Below are 23,252 nucleotides of genomic sequence, written 5' to 3' on the forward strand. Positions count from 1 at the left end.
ATGGATGCAGCACTAAACCAGATGGCTCAGCTACATTACACAGGCACCTCTTCTCTGCATCACCCCTTGGCTCCAGGTCTCTGCCGGAGAGTTTTGGTGCCATCTTTTCCTTCTCCAATATGTTCAGATTCTGTCCAACAATGAGCAGAATACTTTCAAATGACAGTGCTCATCCAGATGTGCAACAACCTTGGAAAACTGGCAGAGACCCAAGGGATGCTGGTCCTTTGGTACTAATGGAGAGTTGTTCCGTGATGACATGTGGTAAGATGGGGCTGGAATGAGACACGAATGATGCCACAGAGGTGTGGTAGACAATTAATGTGGTAAGGAATGGTAAGATAATCTGCCTGACCTTGTGGTGAAAAGCTTGTTGCAATTCAGACTCACCCAAAAATACTAAGATTCAGCTTCTTGCTTCTAAACTAGAAAACCCTGGATTAAGCTTCACTCTATGGCTTAAGAATGTTCGTTAAATGTTCAGAATATCAGGTCTATAAGATTTTTAGTTGTAAATGCTTCCAATACTTTGCACTTTTCTCCAATGGAAGAGTGAGAAGATTTGACAAATAAACCAAAAGACCACTTGCCTTCCACATTGTACTTACTCCTACTGTTTTTGTAAAACAATTCTTCCCATCTTCCTCCAATACAGCTTCCATGAAATACCCTAATGTTTGAATTTGGTTTCAGATCTGAAAATGCCATGATTTATGTCTTCTTACATGTCCATTTTAATAAACTATATGATAATTCATTTAAGCCATGACCCTCTCTCGGGATTCCTCTTCCTTTGTTTTCTCCCTGCAATAAATTTAGGTATTTGCCAGGTTACCTACATGTGAAGTAAACTGAAGCTGTAAAATAACATATGGTCAATTCTGTTAGACTTGATTGAACATTGCAGTTGGTTGTGTGGAAAGTTCACTATTTATGGAGTCTCCGTTGAAAATGTACTCAAATAGGTATATGTTTTACACGTACTGCATTTATACAACTTGTTAACCTTATAAACATCCATAGTCGAAAGGCCTCGCATCTGTCCAAGTTCAATGTCTGAATCTGGTATTGGTAACATAGTAGGTTGCCCATTCTTGCTAAAAGCAGTTCTGCAATAAAGAATAATAAAGTTAGTTACATATTACAAATATTTTTAATTTGATTCAATGGATAAATGAGGTAATTCACTCTTGACTCAAGGATAATAAAATATTTCTACATTGTGAGTAACTAGGAGCTGTTGTACAGCAAATGGATCTGGGAGTCCAAGAATGCAAATCATTAGAAATCAAAAGACATTTTCATTAAAAAATTACAATAATGCCCCTTTTGGCATCCCACAGTGTTATTTGGAGGAGGAAAATGATCAAGAATTTCTATTGAATTCATGTCAGGTTAGACAGCATCAGAAGAGGAGAAGCCTACTGAGACTCCCAACAATAACTGGAGGAGGAGGAGGCTTTGCAAATATCCTCAATGTTTGGAAGAGCTTTGTACATCATCGCAAACAATGAGGGTGAAGTACTCGCATCCACTTTGAACCTGAAGTGCAGAGTGAATGTTCCATCTTGGCCTCCTCCTCAGGTCCTCAAATATATGGTCTTTCAGTTTTTAACCAGTTTATTACAGCTATGCACGGTGACTCAGGGCTTAGCACTGCTGCCTCATAGCATAAGGGACCTGGGTTCAATTCTGCCTCAGATGACTGTCGTGTGGTATTTGTATGGTCTTCCTGAGTCTGTGTGGGTTTTCCTCCATAGTCCAAAGATGTGCAGTTTAGGTGAATTGGGTGCGGCACGGTGGCGCAGTGTACTGCTGCCTCACAGCACCAGGGACCCGGGTTCAATTCGCGTCTTGGACAACTGTCTGTGTGGAGTTTGTATATTCTCCCTGTGTCTGTGTGGGTTTCCTCTGGGTGCTCTGGTTTCCTCCCACAGTCCAAAGACGTGCAGGTTAGGTGAGTTGGCCATGTTAAATTACTCGTAGTGTTAGGTGTAGGGGAATGGGTCTGGGTGGGTTGCTCTTCAGAGGGTCGGTGTGGACTTGTTGGGCCGAAGAGCCTGTTTTCACACTGTAAGTAATCTAATCTAATTTCACTCCATGTGGTTTTAAAAAATAGTAGAAGACACAGAATGCTGCGAAAACCACATACCTAAACAACATTTGCTTGCCGTCCTGCAGATTTGAGCTTCTGAGCTAGCCAATCGGTTCCAGTATAGTTTCAACATTGGTGTCCACCTGACAAGGTGAAAAGTTGCCAAGATATATTCTGTCCACAAAAAAGCAGGACAAATTCATTCTGACCTATTACTGAATCATAACTCATCCATCAATTCTGTAAACTGTTATGAAAGATGTTGTTGGCAGAATGATCATGTGGTAATTACACAGCAGTACGCGTTCCTTGAGTTCCATCAGGATCACTGTGTCTTAAACTTAATCTATATATGGACTAAAGAGCTGATTGCAATGGGTGAGGTGATCTCAACTGTCTTTGATGCCAAGGTAACATTTAACTTAGTGGAACAATACAAATACGCATCATAATTAATTTTTGTTTGGGAACTTCATTTTTGTAGAATTGAAGATAAAATAAATTTATTTTAAGTCTTATGGAAACACCTGGGGTTGTCTCTTTGAAAGAGTGGTATCATAAAATATCTGTGAATTAACAGCTAATATCCTAGGGCATTTTGAGTTCAAGAAAGAAGTGGTATTGAGTCTCTCAAAGAGCATTAAGTGGGATAGGTCCCCAGGGTTCAATGATGTCTACTCCAGGTTATTGAGAGAGGCAACAAGGCTAGGGCCTTGATCAAGGTATTTATATCCTCACTAGCCACTGGAGAGGTCCCAGAGGACTGGCAAATAGTTAATGTTGTTTCTCTGCTCAAGAAGGGAAATAGGGACAATCCAGGAAACTATAGACTCCTTTTGTCGCACATCAAGTGGTTAGGAGGTTATTGTAGAGATTTAATAGGGATAGGATTTACGCACATTTGGAAATGCATGGCCTAACTAGGACAATCAACATGGCTTTTTGCAGGGCAGATCATGTCCTACTAATTCAACTGAATCTTTCAAGGAGGTGACAAGGGAGATCGGCATGGATTTTCACTGAGAAGACAAAACTTTTCACTGTGCCTTGGGAAACGTGACAATAAATTCAATTCAATTCATTTTAAATTTTAATAAGGTTTTCAGCAAGGTCCCCAATGGTAGTCTCATCCAGAAGATTAAGATGCATGGTATCCACGGTGACTTTGCTGCATGGGTTCAGACTTGACTTGCCCAAAGAAGGCAGTGGGTAATGGTGGAATGGTGTTTTTCAGGTTGGAGTGGTGTTCCACAGGGCTCTGTACTGGGACTTTTGCTGTTTGTGATATATATAAATGATTTAATGAAAATGTAGATGGGTTGGTTAATAAGTTTCCAGATAATACAAAAGTTAGTGAAGTCATGGATAGTGTAGAAGGCTGTCAAAGGATACAGCAATGTATAGATCAGTTGTAGATATGAGCAGAGAAATGACAGATGGAGTTTAATCTGGGACTGTGAGGTGCTGCAAGTTGAGAGATCAAATGTTAAAGAAAAGTATACAGTTACTGGCGGAGCCCTGAACAGCATTGATATACAGAGGGATCTTGGAGTTCAAGTTCATAGCTCCCTGAAAGTGGCTGCACAAGTAGATAGGGTAGGAAAGGTGTATGACATGCATGCCTTTATTGGCAGGGGAAGTGAGTACAAGAGTCAGGATGTCATGATGCAGCTTTATAAGATTTTGGTTAGGCCGCACTTAGAATATTGCATTCAATTCCGGTCAAATTACAGGAAGGATGTGGATGCTTTGGAGAAGGTGCAGAAGAAGTTTACAAAGATTCTGCCTGGATTAGAGAGTATGAGCTACAAGGAGAGGCGAGAAAAACTGGGGGTGTTTCCTCTGGAGTTGATAGATGTTGAGGAGTGACTTGATCGAAGTTTGTAAAATTATGAGAAGCATCGATAGGATGACGGTTAGAACCTTTTTCCCAGAGTTGAAATGTCTAAAACTAGGGGGTATGCCTTTAAGGTGAGAGGGGAAAGTTCAAATAAGATATGAGGGGCATATTTTTTACACAGACAGTAATAGGATTTTAGAACAAACTGCCTGGGTAGATTGGAGGCAGATACGATTGAGGTATTTAAGGGACTTTTAGATAAGCAAGGAATGGAGGATTATGGACCAAGGCTAGACAGAAGGGATTATTTTAATTTGGTGTCATGCTCAGTACAATATTGTGGGCCAAAGGGTCTATTCTTGTGCTGTACAGTTTGATGCTCTATACCCAGGGATAGTGATGGAGATATCTGGCTCATTGTCCGTAAGGTATGATTCCATGAATATGACTGTGTCAGGCTGTTGCTCAATTAGTCTATGGGGCAGTTCTCCCAATTTTGGCACTAACCTTCAGACGTTGATTGGGAGGACTTTGCAAGTTCAATAGGGCTATCTTTGCTGCTGTCATTTCTGTGGACTGACAGATTGAAATTTTTGGATTTTCTTAGATTTGCCAGCCAAAACATTTTCATACCCCCTCTTTGCTTTCATAATTTCCTTTTACACTTCACCTCTGTACTTTCTCATCTCTAAACTACCTAAGATTTTACCTTTTTTGAAATTATTGTAAGTTCTATTTTTCTGTTTTCCCGCTAACTCAGCATTCTAGATTTGATGGTGCTACCCTTTATCTTTGTGAGGAGATGTCTATACTGTGCTTGTAGAATTTCACTTTTGAATGCCTCTTTCTGATTTACCACTGACTTTCATTTAAGGAGCTGTAAGCAGTTCACTTTTGCCAGACTATGGCTAAGTTTCATAAAGTTTGCCACCTCTCAATCTAGAATTTCTATTCCTGTTCTGTGTTAGTCCCTTTTCAAAATCATGCTAAGCCTATCTGCATTATGATCATGATCTCCAAAATAGTCAATCATTGCTAATTCATTCACCTGCCAAGTTACACTATCTCAGACCAAAGCTACAACTGCACCCTTTCTTGTTGGACTTATTTGCTGGTTAAAACAGCTCTCTTCACTAAAGTTCAAGAATGCTTTCCCTTCTATGCCTTTCACACAGTTTGGATATGAGTTGATATTCATATGGTTGAAGTCCCGAATTACTACTACTGTTTGTTTTGCACTGAGAAATTTACTTACTTGCTCCTCTAAATCTCTTCTCTCTATGGAATCCATACTACATTCCTAGCAGGGTGGCTGCTCCTTTTTCACTTCTGAGCTCAACTCATATGACCTAATTTGATGCTTCACTTAGTATGTCATCTGTCCTCACAGCTGCAATGGATTCTTTAATCCATTATGCTATGCTTGCAATAATTTCATGCTCTTCTATATCCTGACTGAAAATTCTCTATCAAAGAATAATGAGCTGCCAGTCTATCCCTCTTTAAAGCAAATTAAACATTTTAGGGCAACCTACAGAGCAGTGGGACATTATATGCAGTTCATTATTCTTCATTAAGTCATGGCACTAATTTATTGCAAAACAAACCTAGTTAAACAAAAGTGCAAAGATTATCAACAAAATATTCAAAATGTACAAGAATCTCCAACTACTCTTTCTGAAGAATAACTTATTAACATACAGTCACTGCACTGGTTTGTATACCTAGCACAAAAGAAGTTGGTTGCACTTGCTGGAGGTCAATAATTTCAGCAACAGATCATCAATGCAGGAGTTCTTCAGGGTAGCATCTTAGGTCCAACCATCTTCAACAGCTTTGTCAGTCACCTTCATTCCATCATAAGATCAGAGCTGGGGATATTTACTGATGATGTTAGAATACTCCTCACTTTCCCTATCTAATGCCTTTAATATTCACTCTCTGCATACTGACAGAAAGCAATGATACAGTGCAACAATTCACTGAGTCTCCTTCAGCAGCAACTTTCAAACTTGCAACCACAACCACCTAGAAGGACAAGCTAAAAAATGCATTGAAAAATCACTACCTGCAAGTACCCCTGCAAGCCATACACAATCCTGACTTGGAACTATATTACTGTTCCCTCACAACCTCTAGCTCAAATTCCTGTAATTTCCTTTCTAACAGTAACATGACTACAATGACTGGCACCTACTCTATCACTACCTTCTCATGAGCAGTTTGGATGAGTGATAAATTCTGGCCAAGCCAGTGATGCCACATCCAAGAATGAATAACAAGTGTGATGATGCTGCTCCTTTAACAAGGCTTGGTTGTCCTTACCTTTTTTCTTCAGGAGGTCGTAAAAACACAGGTTCCAAAAAGTCTGAGTTAGGATGAGTTCTAGGGTCAATTTGTTTACAAATAACAGATACTGCCTCAGGTAGAAGACTTTCAAGTTTAAAAAAAAACTTGTATAATGAAAGAGGAGTGGATAGTTCTCCCAGCTCAGCTTTTCTCTGGTTTGGTTTCTTTTAGCAGTAGTTGTGTGGAAATGTTGCTGGAATTCAGAAGCAAGCTCAGGCTGGTTCTCTCTCTCTGACTCCTATCCTGTAAGAATACGTGTTTGATTTTAGCTTTTATGCCAAGACGTGTTTAAGGGGATTGTTGCAAGCATTTTGGAACAGTATCGTTAAGTGGGATGAGCTTTTAGACAGGATAAGTTAATTGGCATTCTGTTTTCTGTTCTTTACAGTTCAATCAGTAATCTTGTAAATAAATTCTGTTTTGTTCAAAACTAAGTGGCTTGACCAGTTGATTATCTCCTGGCATACCCACTTTAGTCCTGCTTAAAACAACTAGCAAAGTTAGGGTCTGGGCTATCTTCTTGAAAGGTTTTGAGGGGACTGGCATGGTCCATAACACAAGTGAAGAAAAACCTATACACAGAAACTTACACAAACCATTGAAACTTATTTTTTGGGCAAACTATTACTTCTATTGCATTCCATTGAGGTTTTCTCCCTGAAATGCCCAATGAATTGTCTTGTGCTGTCCTACTAAACACGCCTCACTGACTACCTATGAAGTATATATTATCTACTCTAGCCCCGATCCTACCAAACACTGTAGCTGGAAGAGATTGTTACTGCCTAGATACTACAGAATAGAGTGGCATTCCTGCTGTTGGCGCCATATTTAAAAGGCATTTGCATACATGGATGAGAACTAGCCTTCTTGAGCCTCCCTGCTTTGTTAGAGACATTTGGACCAGAGATGTCAGACAAGGTAAAAGTATGTCGTGATTTGGTGAAATATACCTCAAGGTCCTGGTTGATAGGATGTTGCAGAGGATGGTAGTCCTCCTCCCCAAGGACTGACAGAGGAGGCCACACCACCAAAGCTCTGATCAGGACACACATACAGCTTGTCTGGGCCCTCTAGATGAAAAATCTCTCGTATGTCCAGATCAAAGCTCCAAGGCTAATTAGATCCTCAGGAGGTTCTCTTCACACCAGCTGTGGACTCTGGGACTGCATTGAGATGTAGTGGCAGGGAATGGAAAAATAAAACCTTTAAAGTCACATCAATGGCAGGGGTGTGTCATTTCACTGTATATTAAGGCTCACGGTAGTCGATAATATTCACTGCTTTATACAATTTGTTCCTTTCCATCTCTGGTAAGCTAATTTTCATTGTCAGATTATAATGCCAAACATCATAATCCCTACATGATGTACCATGGACCAATGTGTGGCCTGGGATGCTGCTGTACCAGAAGTATGCAATGTGCAACCCACTGTTGCATGGGATCTTGCAATTAGGCACCATCTCTGCAGGTAAACAGACATTTTAGTAGGCAAAAATCTTGATCTTGTTGAAAATGGTCAGAAATGTTTGGGGCAGGAGGTGCTTTGAAGACAGGTAACCAATACGTGTCACTAGAAATTGGCAGATGTGTGTCCCCGACAGTGTATGTGTCTGTGTGCAATAATGTTGGCCCTTTGAAGAGCTTCACATTTTTGGATTTCAAAGCCCCTCCCTCACAGGGTTAATGTACTAACTCTATCCATTCCAGTTGTGGTGATGGCCGTTTGATTTCCATTGATCAATTGTGTACGATGGAAGGCAATGATAGAAGGCAGCAGCAGTCATTCTTCTGTTGCACACCTTCATGCGTGTGCACCCTGAAGCATTCATATTTCTTACGGCGTAGTCCTCCCAGTGAACTCCATAGGCTTCAGCCTTTCCCAAGTCCCCAACTAATCAATCTGTATGAATCTCCAGCTATCACGTTACTACACTCTGAGATCCACATCAAGCATATTCGGTAAATATGCCATTCACCTTCTCCCCAGAATCTAGGTTTCTGCTTAACCCTAGCTTCTGCATGCCCTTTTCTCACCTGTGCTCTATGACCCAACCTTCTTTCAAATTTAATTGTCTTGTTTCAGCATGACCACAACCCCGACACCAATCTTCATTGAGGTTGCTGAGCCTCCCTCCCATACTATACACTGATCACTGTATCATTATGCTAATAACGCAACATTGCTTTCAACAGACTGACTGTGGCCCAGCCCCGATGACTGACTAGTACCCTGACTGATTTCTGTACAGCTGAGTCACTTAATTCTCACTTCTTCCCAGACTGGATGCACTGGAGCCACAGGACTGACCATGACCTCAGCTGCAGAATATTCTGATTGAAGATGGGGAATATTTAAGGAACTTCTTCCTCCTATGACTTGCTTAATTGTCCGCACACCATTCACAACTGGACGTGGTGGGACTGTGGACCTTAGATCTGATGCATTGGTCATGGAGTGGTTTAGTCCTATCAGTCAGTGGAAACATATGCTGTTTGGGGTTTATATAGCCTTGTGTTTAACTCACCATGTGGACTTGACCAGCTTGGTCAGTTGTGGTATAGCCAAGGGTAATGATACTGAAGCTCTCCACCCAAAGTACATTCTGCATCCTTACTATCCTCGTGCTTCCCACAAGTGGCATATAACATGGAGAAGTATTGACTCATTAGCTGACAGGTAATTAGTAGGAAGTTTCCTTGCCCATGACTAAAATGATGACTTCACAGGTTCTGGAATCAATGATGGAGATTCCGAGAGTAACTCTCGCCTGACTGTTTACCACTGTATTCCCATATATGTGGATCTGTCCTGGCTTTGGAATAAAATATACCCAGGAATGGTGATGGTATTGTCTGTGACAATGGTTACGAGGTATAATTCCTTGAGCATTACTATATCAAGCTTTTGTTCGGTTACTTTGTGAGTCAGCTCTCCCAGTTCTCGTCTAGATTAGAGTGGTACTGGAAAAACACAGCAGGTCAGGCAACATCTGAGGAACAGGAAAATCGACGTTTTGGGCAAAAGCCCTTCATCAGAATGACCACAATTCATTCCAGTTTTAGAATTAGCCTCAAATATTACTTAGGAGGACTTGCAGGATGAACAGGAATGAGTTTATCATTGTCACTTCTAATGCATAAGTGGTTGCTAGTTTGCCTGTGGCCTGACCAGTTTCTTTCCTTTCAATGAGGCTTTTGGTAGTTTCATATGATGGAGTGGATTCCTAAGCCTTTTTGGAGAGAATAGTTAAGAGTTAACCACATTACTTTGCTCTGGATTCAGCTATGGGTCTGTTCTGCCATTGGATTAAAACATACCGAGGGATGGTGATGGCCTTGACTAGAACATGGTCTTTGAAGTATAATTCATAGAATCATAGAATCCCTACAGTGTGGAAACAGACCACATTATGTAATGCTCAATTCCTTGAACATTACTATGTAAAGCTGTTGTTTGGCTGCTCTGTGGGAAAGCTCTCTCAAATTTGGAATTAACATGCAAATGTTACCCAGCAGGATTTGCAGGAATGAGTTTGCCATTGTCATTTCTGATGTGACCTGATCAGTTTCCTTTCTTTTTTGAGATTTTTAGTGGTTTCATATAACTGAGTGCTTACTGGGCCATTTTAGAAAGTTGTCAAGAGTTAACCACACTGCTTTGCTCTAGAGTCACATGTCGGCCAGATTAAGTAAGAATAACAGATTTACTTCCCTCACGGAGATAACCGAAATGGGTCATGATGATACATTTTATTTAAATTCAAGTTCTACCATGCTGTTGTGGTATTCAAATTCAGGTCCCAAAAGAACAATCTTGATCTCTGGTTTAATAGTCCAGCAAAAGTTTCATGACACGATTGTGCCCCCATTTACAAACGCAGCATTGTTGCTGCTGTAGCCAGTATTATTTGCTTTGAAAATTGTGGTTTTCAAAGTGTTCAACTTTATAACATGTTCAGTCAATTATATAATTATATTGTCAACTAACATATTATGTTTCATGCCATCCTAAAAATGGAATGAATTAGATTGGCAAAGATAGTTTTGAAATTAATCTCATAATGTTTCTTGGAGCAGCATATACAGCAGCCAACCAAACAGCAGCATAAACTAGATCTGATAATGTACTATGATACATGTAATTAATGAACTCATAATAAAAGTACCTCTTGGTAGCAATGATCAAAATGTGATTGAATTCTGAATTCAGTTTGAGGAAGAGAAAACTGTGTCTAAGACTAGTGTGTTACGCCTAAGTAGGGGTAATTAGAAAGGTATGAAGATAAAGCTAGAAAAAAAAAGTAGGAAATTAGGTTAACTTATAGCTCACTAGAGATTTAATGGCAAACAAGTGAGGAGCAATTTCATTAGATTTAGCTAAAACACATTCCTGTGAGAAAGAAATACTCAAGGGATTTAAAGATATTATTAAATTTCAAGAAAAAAATGTGCAATTCTTAAAAAAAGGTAGAGGCAGATCAAAAGATGGGTTAAATATAAAGAAAATATAATTAATAACTCATAGAATAATAAGGCAGGAGAAATCAGAGCATGAGAAAAAGCAAGCTAGAAATACAACATCAGAAAGTAAATATTTTGTAGTGATTGGAGTGAGGGCCAGGTAGATCTGATTGAGTATGAGATCCCTGATTGGGGTTATTAACCTGGGTTGGTAAGGGAGCTCGGGCTATCAGATATAAACAGGAATCTCAGATTCTCACTATTCAAGGGAATAACACTGAGTTGCTGGTCAGAGTCCATGTACTGTATGTATATAAATAAAGGACAACTTGGTAGCGGATACCAGCTTCCAGGGAATTATTTCAGGCTTATACAGCTATTCAAAAAGCTAGAATCAGGAAACTGAGTGCCCTCTAGAGAGAGTCTGAGTAATTAACAATGGAAAATGTGCAAATGATGAATGAATTAAACAGTTATTTGCATACATCTTCATTGTAGAGGATTCAAATTAATAAGAATAGAAATTATCGGAATATTTATGGTCTCCCTGCTATAGAAAAGGCGTTGTGGAACCCGAAAGGGTGCAGAGAAGATTTACAAGGATGGTGCCAAGGTTGGAGGATTTGAGCTGTAGTGAGAGGCTGAATAGGCTGGGGCTATTTTCCCTGCAGCATTAGAGGCTGAGGGGTGACCTTATAGAGGTTTATAAAATCATAATGGGCATGGATAGGGTAAATAGTCTTTTCCCAGGGTAGGGGAGTCCAAAACTATAGGGCATAGGTTTAAGGTCAGAGGGGAAAGATTTAAAAAGGACATAAGGGACAATTCTTTTTCATGCAGAGGATGATGAGTATGGAATGAGGAAGTGGTGGAGGCTGGTTACAATTATAACATCTGGATGGATATATGAATAGCTAGGGTTAGAGGGATATGGGCCAAAAGCAGGCAAAGTGATAAGATTAATTTAAGATAAATGGTCAGCATAGATGAGTTAGATCAAATGGCCTGTATCTGTGTCATACACCTCTATGACTCTGTAATTGCAAATCGTAAGTTCAAAATGGAGCCAAGACCATAAAAGTTATAATCATTAAGAAAAGGGTACTGAGAAAATTTATTAGAACCAGAAGCTGATAAGTCCTCAGATACAGCGGGAATTCAAACTCGAGTCCAAAGAAATATGGTGGTTGATACAGTAGATGCATAGCTTTAATTTTCCAAAATTCTCTATATTTTAGAAAAGTCACATCAGATTGAAAAAAAATCTTGAATGCAACTCCCCTTTTTTCCTCGGATGGCAATGTCTAGCATGAGGGGACATAGTTTTAAATTGACGGGTGATAGATATAGGTCAGGTTCAGAGGTAGTTTCTTTATTCACAGAATTGTACGGGTGTGGAAGGTACTGATTGCAACAGTAGTATACTTGGTAATTTTAAGGGCATTTAAACAGTCATTGGATAGGCATATGGATGAGAATGGAATAGTGTAGGTTAGATGGGCTTCAGATAGGTTCCACAAGTCAGCTCAACATTGTGAGCTGAAGGGCCTGTACTATGTTGTAATATTCTATGTTCTATGAGAGAATTTAAGAGGCTGGAACTACAGATTTATGAGAGAGAAAGGGAAAAAGAGAATAGATATAGAGAATATCGGCTTATAATGATGCAATTAAAAAAAAGAGATTAGATTACCTACAGTGTGGCCCGGCACGTCAACACCAACCCTCCGATGAGTAACCCATCCAGACCCATTCCCCTAAGCTATACTTACTCCTGACTAATGCACCTAACACTAAGGGCAATGTAACATGGCCAATTCACCTAATCTGCACATCTTTGGATTGTGAGAGGAAACCGGAATACCCAGAGGAAACCCACACAGACGCAAGGAGAATGTTGCCTGAAGTGGGAATCAAACTCGGGTCCCTGGTGCTGTGAGGTGACAGAGCTAACCACTGAGCCACCATGCTGCCCTTTGTCAGAGGCCAAAAAAAGCTTTAACTTTAACTGGGGGCATGCCAGTCATAATCTAAAATTCACAGAATCCCTACAGCGTGGAAGCAGGTAAGTTGGCCCATCAAATCCATACCGACCTTCTGAAGAGCACCTCACCCAGACCCATCCCATCACTATAACCCTGCATTTCCCGCAGCTAATCCACCTAGCCTGCACATCCTTGGACACTATGGCCAATTAGCACAGCCAATTTATCTAACCTTAACATCTTTGGACTATGGGAGGAAACCCACACAGACATGGGAGAATATGTAAGCTCCACCCAGACTGTTGCCCAGGGTGGAATTGAACCCAGGTCCCTTGCACTGTGAGGCAGCAGTGCTAACCACTGAGCCACCATTAATTATTAAACTCCTTTAGATGTACAGCAAACCAAACGTCACTCGTTCAAGATCAAAAATCCAAACTCAAAAATAAATGATATTAAAAATATAATAATCACAGACAACGTCTAAAGATGAAAATATATCTTAGAGACATTTTCATTACTCATCAAATATTATCTTAATACTATTCTTTTGTCACATTAACAGTAAAAACATGTAGATATCAAACACAGATGAGTTACACAGTAACTAAAGTTTACATTATGTCATGGTTGCTATATCACTCAGTGTTCTTTAAATATGCTCTCAATAAAGCATCTGCTGTAACTTTTTTTTATCAAGGATATGAACAATTTTCATCTTCGAGGCATGGACATTTTAGCTTCATCAAAGTAATTATAAGTTTGCTTTCTCAATTGTTGAGTATATTTTGTTAATATGTAGCCTGTACCTTGGAAGAATAATGGACAGGTCTTCAATCACATATTGTGATTACGCAGTAGAACAGCTCCCACAATGATGGCACTGGTATCAACAACCAGTAGGAATAGCTTCTGAAAATTAGGTACAGCTATAACCAGTACAGTGATCAACCCAGCTTTCAGGTTTCAAAAGCACTTTGGTATTCTCATGTCTATTCAAATTTTGTCTTTATTAAAGGTGGAATGACAATGCTGAAGGTCAGAACAAACTTGCAACAAAACATGTGCATGCAAACATAACACAATATTTCAAATGTCATTGCAGGCACTGTAAAATCCAAAAAAGAGCCCATTCTGATAATTCTTTAGCCACACTTAGCTTTGTCCCACTTTGTGGCCAAAGTAACTCACCTTTACCATGGTAAATTCACTCTGGACAAATTTATAACCAAACTGATTTTTGTAGCTGATCAAGTAGTTCAGTTAAATGATGATAAATGCTCTCTCTCAATTTGGTCAAAACAAACAAATTATCAATGCAAACAATAGTTTGGTATGCTTGACTTTATTGGTCAGTGCATTGAGGATGGGAGTTGGGAGGTCATGTTGTGACTGTGTTATAAGGCCACTTTTGGAATACTGCATTCAATTCTGATGTCCCTGCTATAGACAAGATGTTGTTAAACTTGAGAGGGCTCAGAAAGGATTTACAGGCATGCTGTCAGGGCTAGAGAGTTTGAGCTATAGGGAAAGGCTGAATAGGCTGAATAGGTGTTGGATGCTGAGTGGGAGAATCTTATAAAAGTTTATAAGATCATGAGGTGAGTAGCCAAGGTTTTTTCCTCGGGGAGTCCAAAAATAGAGGGCATAGGTTTAAGGAAAAGATTTAAAAGGAACCTGAGTGGCAGAAGATGGTGCCTGTACAGAATGAGCTGCCAGAGGAGATGGTGAAGGCTGATACAATAACAATGTTTAAAAGGCATCTGATTGGGTACATGAATAGGATGGGTTAGAAGGAAATGGGCCATATGCTAGCATATGGCGTGAGATCAGTTTAGTCCAATTGGATGAGTTGGTCTGCTTCTGTGCTATACATCCCCATGACTCTAATAGTCACACAGTTCTTCAATGGCTTTTTTGATTAATTGATGGAATTTTGCTTGTGCATTTTTCATGCCAAACCTATGACTTTGCATTGATCATACGTTATAAAAGCTGATACCTCTTGGGCTACATCAGTCAGTGGAACTTATTAAAGTCATTTTAGCAGGTGGAGTTTTGTGACAAATCGTGCTTGTCCAGTTCATTCAAAATAATCAGTGAGTCTTGGGATAGGAATATTAGTCTGTTTCATTACTAAGTTGACTTTGCAATAATCAATACAGAATCTGTGTGATTCATCTGGTCTGAGGGCCTTAGAAGAATTATTTCTCTTCTTCAGGTGGTAAAGATGCTGTTTCAATCTCCGATTCTGAGGTATCTTTAACACTTGAGTGAGAGGGAGAACCCATGGATTCTGGAACAGTTGGAAAAGCTGTCAAGGAATCGGGCACACTTTGCTCTTGCACTGTTTGTAAACTTGTAGTTCTCATGTGGTCCATGTGCTTGTCCAGGGCCATCACACCTAACCAAACGTCTTATGTCACTGGACCTGACCTCACATCCATGCTTCTTACCCACGCAGAGCCATTCCTATGGTTCCTGCACCAACTTCATCTCCAAATTAAAGGTCACTCTCGCTTAGCAGAGTCTGCTGTCAGGCATTGGTGTTCCTGATGCCTTTCCTCCTCACCCCACATTCAGAGGATCAGATTTAAACTGGTATAAAGTTTTCTTCCCATTAACAACTCTGCTGAAGTTGTCTCTGTAGTTGCCTGAGGGTGTTCCTACAATCAAACAGGGACAGGTTGGTGTCTCATGAAGCTGTAGGCTGTTTCTTTACACCTGCCTTCAAAATTTGGACAGTTTTTTTCTGCCATCTTGTTGGATGATGGATGGCATTGAGCTATTCTTACATGATGAATACCATTCGACTTCAGGAAATATTCCAATTGCCTGCTGGTAAACAGTGGCCCATTATGTGACCAACAGTTTCCAGGAATCTGTGCATTACAAAAGATGCGTGCAGTTTTCTATCATCGTCCCCGTGTTTGACGAATGAACTCAATGCATATCCAACCATGTTGATCACCAGACATAACTTATTGCCAACATCTTCATTTGGAAACACTTGGACCCTGGTAGACGTTAGTCAGAATTTGGCAGCAACCTTTGCTCGAGACAACCACTCTTGTTCACCATAATAATCCATCCTCTGCTGTGATCCTGTCTCCCCAGGTCCAAAAAGGTTTTGGTGATGGCCCTTTGGTTTCCCCCATTGCTACCAGCTATACCAGTTTTGCCAGGACTGGACCTCTCTACATCCAAAATCTGATAGTGTCAGCTGTGACTGGAAGTGTGACCAGAAAATTCAAAACCATTACAGACTCTTCTAGTGGCAGTATCATTGGTGATGTACCTGCCAGCAGGCGGTGGCTTAATGCATTCACATTTGATACTTGGCCTGCCGGACATATTCCAACTTGTAATTATACGCACTTAGTTTTAGAGTTTACTGGTGAGTTTAGTCTGAACCTTGGCAGCACAGCCACTGTCCTCTATAAGTAGACCTAACAGGGGTTTGTAGTCCATTATTATTACAAATTTCCATCCATAAAGGTATTGGTAGAACTTCCTGACTCCAAATATGACAGCCAATCTGAGCATATTTACGCGCTGCATTTGTCAAAATCCGGGACGCTTAAGCTATTGGTGTTACTCTCCATTGGGCCAGCTATGAGCTAGTATTATCCTGATGCCAGATATAGAGGCATTGCATTTCAATACTAAATCTCTCTTGGGATCATAGTTTGCCAACATCTTAGAGGATGGTAGCTGTTTCTTCACTTCCCTGAAAGCTATGGCTTGGCTACTTGACCATTTCCAAGACCATTTCTGAAAAGTTGATGCAAAGATATCAGGATAGAGGCCAGGTTATGTATGAACTTTCCATAATAGTTCACCAACTCAAGGAAAGACCTAAGCTCCGGTACAAATATGGGAGCTGGGGAACTATGATCACCCACACTTTTTCTTCTAATGCATATAACCTCATCTTGCTGAATCTGTAGCCCAAAAAGATCACCTGGTGTGCATGGAACACATATTTTCCCTTCTAAGGCATATGTCTGCCTGGAAGTAATGTCTAAGGACTATGTCAAATTTCTCTAAGAGCTCTTTACTGGTTTTCCTTGTTATTAGCATGTTACCTAGATAAATGGTGTCCTGAGGTACATTTTGTAAAATATTCCCCTTTGTCAGTTGAAAAATTGCACAGGCTGACGATACTCCAAATGGCAGTCTTTGTATTTTAGTACAAACCCATATAGCTATTAATTCTAACATACTTCTGGAAATTCTCACTTAACCATAATTGCAAATATGCAAAGCTCGTGTCCAGCTCTGTGAAAGACAGCAACCCTGCCAGTTTTGCTTATAAATCCTTGGTGCAATGGATTAAGTATTTATTCAGCTACGAAAAGCGGTTTACGGTTTGTTAAAATCCCCACAATAGCAAGCTGATCCATTGTGCTTCATAATCAGTAATGCCGGTGCTGTAAATTGGACTGATTGATGATTCCTTTGCTTTCCAGCTTTCTGATTTCTGCCTCTACTTTTACCTGTCAGACAAATGGCACTGGGCAAGCCTTGCAGAATCGTGGAACTGCTTTTTGGTCAATATGCAAGGTGATCTCGGCTCCTTTGATAGTTCCTAGACCTTCTTGTAAAACAGTCAGGTATTTATTTAGGACTTCACTCAGGCAGCCATTTTCTAATTGAAAAATGTTCTGCCAATTTGGGTGAATCTTTCTCAATCAATTTTGCCCCATCAAGCTTGGGCCTAAACTTTTTACCACTATCAGTGGTAACTGAATAGCTGCTTCTCATAAGTGATTGCAACTAAAGTTGAACCCTTAATCTGTAAAAGCTCCCCTGTGTAGGTCTTCAATCTAACTGTGTAAACTTAAGGGTTGGAGTCCAGAGTGAATTTTGTTTAAGACTGGTTCTGTGATCACTGAAACAGCAGCGTTGGTACCGATCTTCATGAGAACTGTTGACAATTAAACTAGATATTTAATTTGATTGGTTCTGATTTGGGTGTTGCAATTTAACTGATCCAAACTAGGTTTAGGTGGATTTTCTAGGTGTACACTCGCCTCGATTCTGAGCTATGAGTTTTCTTACTCAGTTTAAGTCCAGTACAACTCTTTTGCTGTCTCAAGTCCACATATTGGCAGCAATTACAATGGCTTGAAGAAAATTTGAAGTGTTTGATTAGATTAGACTTACAGTGTGGAAACAGGCCCTTCGGCCCAACAAGTCCACACCGACCCGCCGAAGCGCAACCCACCCATACCTCTACATTTATCCCTTACCTAACACTACGGGCAATTTAGCTTGGCCAATTCACCTGACCCGCACATCTTTGGACTGTGGGAGGAAACCGGAGCACCCGGAGGAAACCCACGCAGACACGGGGAGAACGTGCAAACTCCACACAGTCAGTCGCCTGAGTCGGGAATTGAACCCGGGTCTACAGGCGCTGTGAGGCAGCAGTGCTAACCACTGTGCCACCGTGCCGCCCATAGAGTTTGGTTGAGTCTTTGCTTTGTTTTGGGGTTTTGCTGTAGGCTGACCTAGAGTGCCTTTGTTCAGAATATGTTCTCAGCATGCTATGCAATTGCCTGCACTCAAGTAGTGTTCCCCATACTCAGTCAGACTGGTGAGGGCGTCAACTTCCATTGTAATATCCTGCAATAGATATGCTCCACTGGCGACACTTTTCAATGATAAGTCCAGTTGGGCTGTGGCCAGTAGTTGTTTTTACATGGTTATATCATTAGTCCCATATATGAAACAATTTGTCAGCTTCTCATTAAGGATTAAACTAAAACTACATGCCTTTGTCAATTGTCGTAACCTTGTCAAAAGTCCTGATGTAGATTCCCTTGGTTCTCAACCAGCCAAGTAAAACTGATAAAATCTCAGAATTAGAAGAGGCTTGTGATTGTAATATTCCTTCAATAAATCCGTAGCTCTTGAAAGATTTCAGTATCTGGTGCATCAGGGAAAGTTAGACCCTTAATGACTGAAAAAAGCTTTTAGAAGAATTGCATGTTGCTTTTCATGTGCCCCAATGTCATTTGCCTAGAATAAAATAACACATTCTTTCCACATACTGGGTCCAGTCTTTGATGGCAGGTTTGAATGAACAAAGCTTCTCAAATAATGACATTATTCCAGAAATGCTTATTTCAATTCAAAATTGACAGATGCGAGTGCATTTATAGAGTCATAGAGATATACAACATGGAAACATACCTTTCTGACTAACTTGTCCATGCTGACCAGGTATCCTATATAAATCTAGGCCCATTTGCCAGCATTTGTCCCATACTCTGCTAAACCCTTTATATTCATATGTCCATCCAGATGCCTTTTAAATGTTGTAATCGTTATCAGCCTCCACCACTTCCTCTGGCACCTCACTCCATATGCAAACCACCCTCTGAGTGAAAACCTTGCCCCTTAGGGCACTTTTATATCTTTTCTCTCTCACCTTAAACCTATGCTGTCTAGTTTTGGACTCCCCATCCCTGGGGAAAAAAACCTTGCCTATTTACCCTATTCATGCCTGTCACGATTTTATAAACCTCTATAAGGTCACCTCTCAGCCTCCGATGCTTCAGGGAAAATTGCTCCAGCCTATTCAGCATTTCCCTATAGCTCAAACCCTCCAACACCAGCAATATTCTTGTAAATCCTTCTGCATCCTTTCATGTTCCACAATACCCAAGGGAGACCAGGATTCCAAGTAATACTACAAAAATGGCTGAATCAAGGCCCTGTACAATCGCAACATGACCTCCCAACTCCTACACTCAGTGCACTGACCAATAAATGCAAGCATACCAAACATTTTCTTCAGAAACTTACTTTTTTCTCATCGCCACTTCAATAACTTCACAGAAACCGGTATTCCATCATCAGGTCTTTTTTTAACACATGGAGAGTCCTTGACTTTGATCCAGCTCCCAAAGACGCAGCTGTCAGAGAGATCAGGATATCTGATGCTCCTGTTCTTACCTGTCTGCCACGGTTCTCTGAGTATAGCAGACTAACAGCTCCAATCAGGGAACTCATATTCAATGAGGTCCACTTGGCTGACCTTGTTGCAATCACTATCTTTACAGCACCTGATCTATTGAAAAATATACTGAATAATGAGTCGCTAACACTTCCCAAGGAAGTGATTTGCAATAATGCATTTAAAGATGAAAATAGAAAAAAGTATATGAAAAATTGCTGGAGAAACTCAATGGGTCTAGTAGCGTCTGTGGAGAGAAAACAGAGTTAACACTTCTAATCCACTGACCCTTCTTCAGAAGTGAATAAAAAACTGCTCCGAAATCCTTTTTTAAAAAATGTACATAACTGTGCAGGTTTCTTATGAGTTGGATGCAGGAAAAACAGAGTTTGATTTGAAAACTGGTTGGACAGAGGCAAATTGACTGGATTATTTCCTGAAAACCCCATTATTAGCTATTCCAATGCAGAAATAAATCTATGTGAGATTTCCCAAGGAAATAATTTGCATGCACCAAGGACAGATAATTAATATATTCTCAAACATATATTTACACGTATAGATGCATACTGCTAGTCTCAGACTCACCTGCCATATTGCATAACTGATCCATAATCATATTTTGTTCCCAAATTATTTGTGTCCAGCTTATTGAAATTATATTTTAGATCTGTAAAAAGAATACATCAAGAATTAATTCAAGTGAAGCTGTTTTGCATTGGTTAATAAATGCCAATTGAGCAAAATGTCTCAGATTTTTAACCTAACTGCACAAAGTGCATGTATGAATCCAAGAGGATCAGGGAAACCCTTGAAGAAAAGGCTATTGACCTCAATAGACTACTTTACAGGAGTACCAGACTGAGACACAGATGTGATAAAATCAACGATATCTCTTCAAGTTCAGGAGATGGATACCTGAACAAGAGACTCAAACTTTCCACTTACTTAAGTAGGAATGGAAAACTGCCTTGTGACACCCTTATTCAAAAAGGGAGGCAGGCAAAATGTGGGTAACTACAGGCCCAACCTGCTTAACATCTACTAAAAAAATGTAGGAATCAATTATTAAGGAAGTAACAGCAGCATATTTGGAGGCAGATGCAGAATGGTTTCATGAAAGGGAAATTGTACCTAAGTAATTAGACTTCTTCAAGGAATTCTCAACCCCACTGGATAGAGGAGAATTAGTCGATTTTCTGCATTTGGACTTCTAGAAGGAGTTTGATAACATAACTCACAAAAGATTAAGTAATAAGAGCTCATGGTGAATGGAAGTAACTACAACGGCATGGAGAGAGAATTAGCTAATAGGCAGGAAATAGCATATGAGGATAAGGGGCTCTGATGAAGAGTCACTGGACTTGAAACATTACCTCTACTTTCACCCCACAGATGCTGCAAGGCCTGCTGTGTTTTGTCAGCAGTTTCTATTTTTGTTTTGGATTTCCAGCATCTAATGTTCATTATTTTACTTTAGGGGTTATAGAGTCATAAAGATATACCGCATGGGAACAGATCCTTTGGTCCAACCTGTCCATGCCAACTAGATATCCCAACCCAATCTAGTCCCACCTGCCAGCACCCAGCCCATATCCCTCCAAACCCTTCCTATTCATATACCCATCCAAATGCCTTTTAAATGTTGCAATTGTAACTTGTGAGGCTCCACAGGGATCAGTGCTGGGATCACAACTGTTTACAATATATATCAATAGCTTAGATGAAGGAAACCAGCGTACTGTAGCCAAGTTTGCAGACTCTGCAAAGAAAGGTGGAAAGGCATGTTTTGAGAGACATAGTTTACAGAGAGATATCAATAGGTTAAATAAGTCTACAAAACGTTATCAAGTGAAGTACACTGTGGGAAACAAAAGGACAGATTATTATATAAATGTAGAAAACTGCAAAAGCTGCAACACAAATGGCCTTGGGGAGGAAAGTAAATGAAAAGTTTTAATAGCCTTATCAGACAACAGGGCTGCTCATGAAAGAAAAATGACTGGTGGTGGTTTAACCCAAGGGTTACCAAACCTTAGGTGAGGGGAGAGCAGAATCCTTCATGGGAAACACAAGAGGTATGGAAATTGAACCCACATTGTTGGTGTCACTCTGCATTGCAAACCATCCACCCAGCCAAATGAGTTAAAGTAGAGGAACATCCAATGGTGTCACGAGATGATTAATGACCTTCTTCACTCTGCCAGGGTACATGCCACATTTTCTCTCTGCAAACTCACACTCACTCTATTTTAGCACTCACCTCCTGCCTAGGATCATGCTCTGCCACTTTCAATATTGTCTGTAACATTTTCCTTCAACTGGACTTTCTTTCCAATGAAAACAACATCTCACACCACTCTGCATGCTCTCTGTTGCCTACTCACTCCCTCGGGACACTTCAACACTTTTTGACTGCCTGTAAAAATTCAATCCTTCCCTTTTTTCCATTCTAGGAGAAACAACCAGATGTAAGCTCAGATGAGTGAGGAGGTGCCTGACCTGCAGCTCTTCAGTCTCTATCAGGTCAGGATCCTACCCCGAACAGAATAGCAAGACCACACCCGTAGGGATGAGGAGAGATCCATGTTCTGCCAATTAGTTCATACTGTTCTTAATTGCAATGCAACTTGTGCAATAATTCCACTGTCATCCTCATTCATTGCACATTACTTTGAAACCCATCCACGTGCCTCTCTCTCGTTTGTCTTGCAGTATCACTAACATATTCAACACAATTGCAGAGCAAAGGTGACTCCGCCAATAGAAATCTCTTTGATTTTTGGGGATGAAAGGACTATGATCTCAGAGAAAGTACCATCAAGGCTGCCTCCTATAACCCCACCAGCTCAGACACTGATACCTCAGTGAGAACCTTAGCTTTACCAAGTACTGGAGCACACTCTGGTGAGCACCTCTTCGCTCAGTTGGTCCACAGCTGGTTGAAGAAATCCCCCAGGCTGCTTACGGAGAGGACTGCCATAAACCTGTTCAGCCTGAGACAGAAGAGAACCCTTTGGTATCAGCAATTAGAACATCTGTGCACTTGCACTGGGAGGAGCAAGAAAAGCAGAGAGGTTTGTGCAACACAACCATCTCACCAACAAAAAGCGGCCACAGTGGAGCGATTCATAAAAGCATCTGTCTGCCTCCTTGGGCAGACTGTTGGCTGCTGTGGAGAGCCAGGCCTAGTACCCTCAAGGTTTGCTGGAGAGATGCACATAGCTGCACTTCACTGCTTCAACCACTGGTCCTCAGGACCCAAAGGCATGGTGATAGAGGAACGGAATCATGGTATGAACACCAGGTGCCCCTTCTCCACAAGGTTAGTGCCAGAAGATGGAGGAAGAACCACAAACAGATCCTTTAGAAACCCCACAGTGTGGAAACAGGTCACTCGGCCCAATGAGTCTACACCGACACTCTGAAGAGAATCATACCCTCACCCAACCCCTTCCCTTATCCCTTCAACCCTGCATTTACTGTGGCTAATGCGCCTGACCTGCACATCCCTGAACACAATTTAGCATGGCCAATTCACCTAGTCTGCA

The 23,252-nt window shown here is 40.6% G+C and overlaps 1 protein-coding gene across 1 annotated transcript in view; it reads right to left on the bottom strand.

The window, feature by feature from the left end:
* Positions 1 to 23,252, bottom strand: part of LOC132824536 (astacin-like metalloendopeptidase) — a 300,317-nt gene that overhangs the window by 102,643 nt on the left and 174,422 nt on the right. Inside the window, exons 8-9 of the mRNA XM_060839170.1 lie at positions 20,290 to 20,371; positions 958 to 1,109 (exon numbers count right to left, since the gene is read on the bottom strand). Coding sequence (XP_060695153.1) covers positions 958 to 1,109; positions 20,290 to 20,371 — 234 coding nt within the window. The remainder of the gene's footprint in view (positions 1 to 957; positions 1,110 to 20,289; positions 20,372 to 23,252) is intronic.

Source organism: Hemiscyllium ocellatum, chromosome 18, assembly GCF_020745735.1.
Source record: "Hemiscyllium ocellatum isolate sHemOce1 chromosome 18, sHemOce1.pat.X.cur, whole genome shotgun sequence".
Lineage (NCBI taxonomy): Eukaryota > Metazoa > Chordata > Chondrichthyes > Orectolobiformes > Hemiscylliidae > Hemiscyllium > Hemiscyllium ocellatum.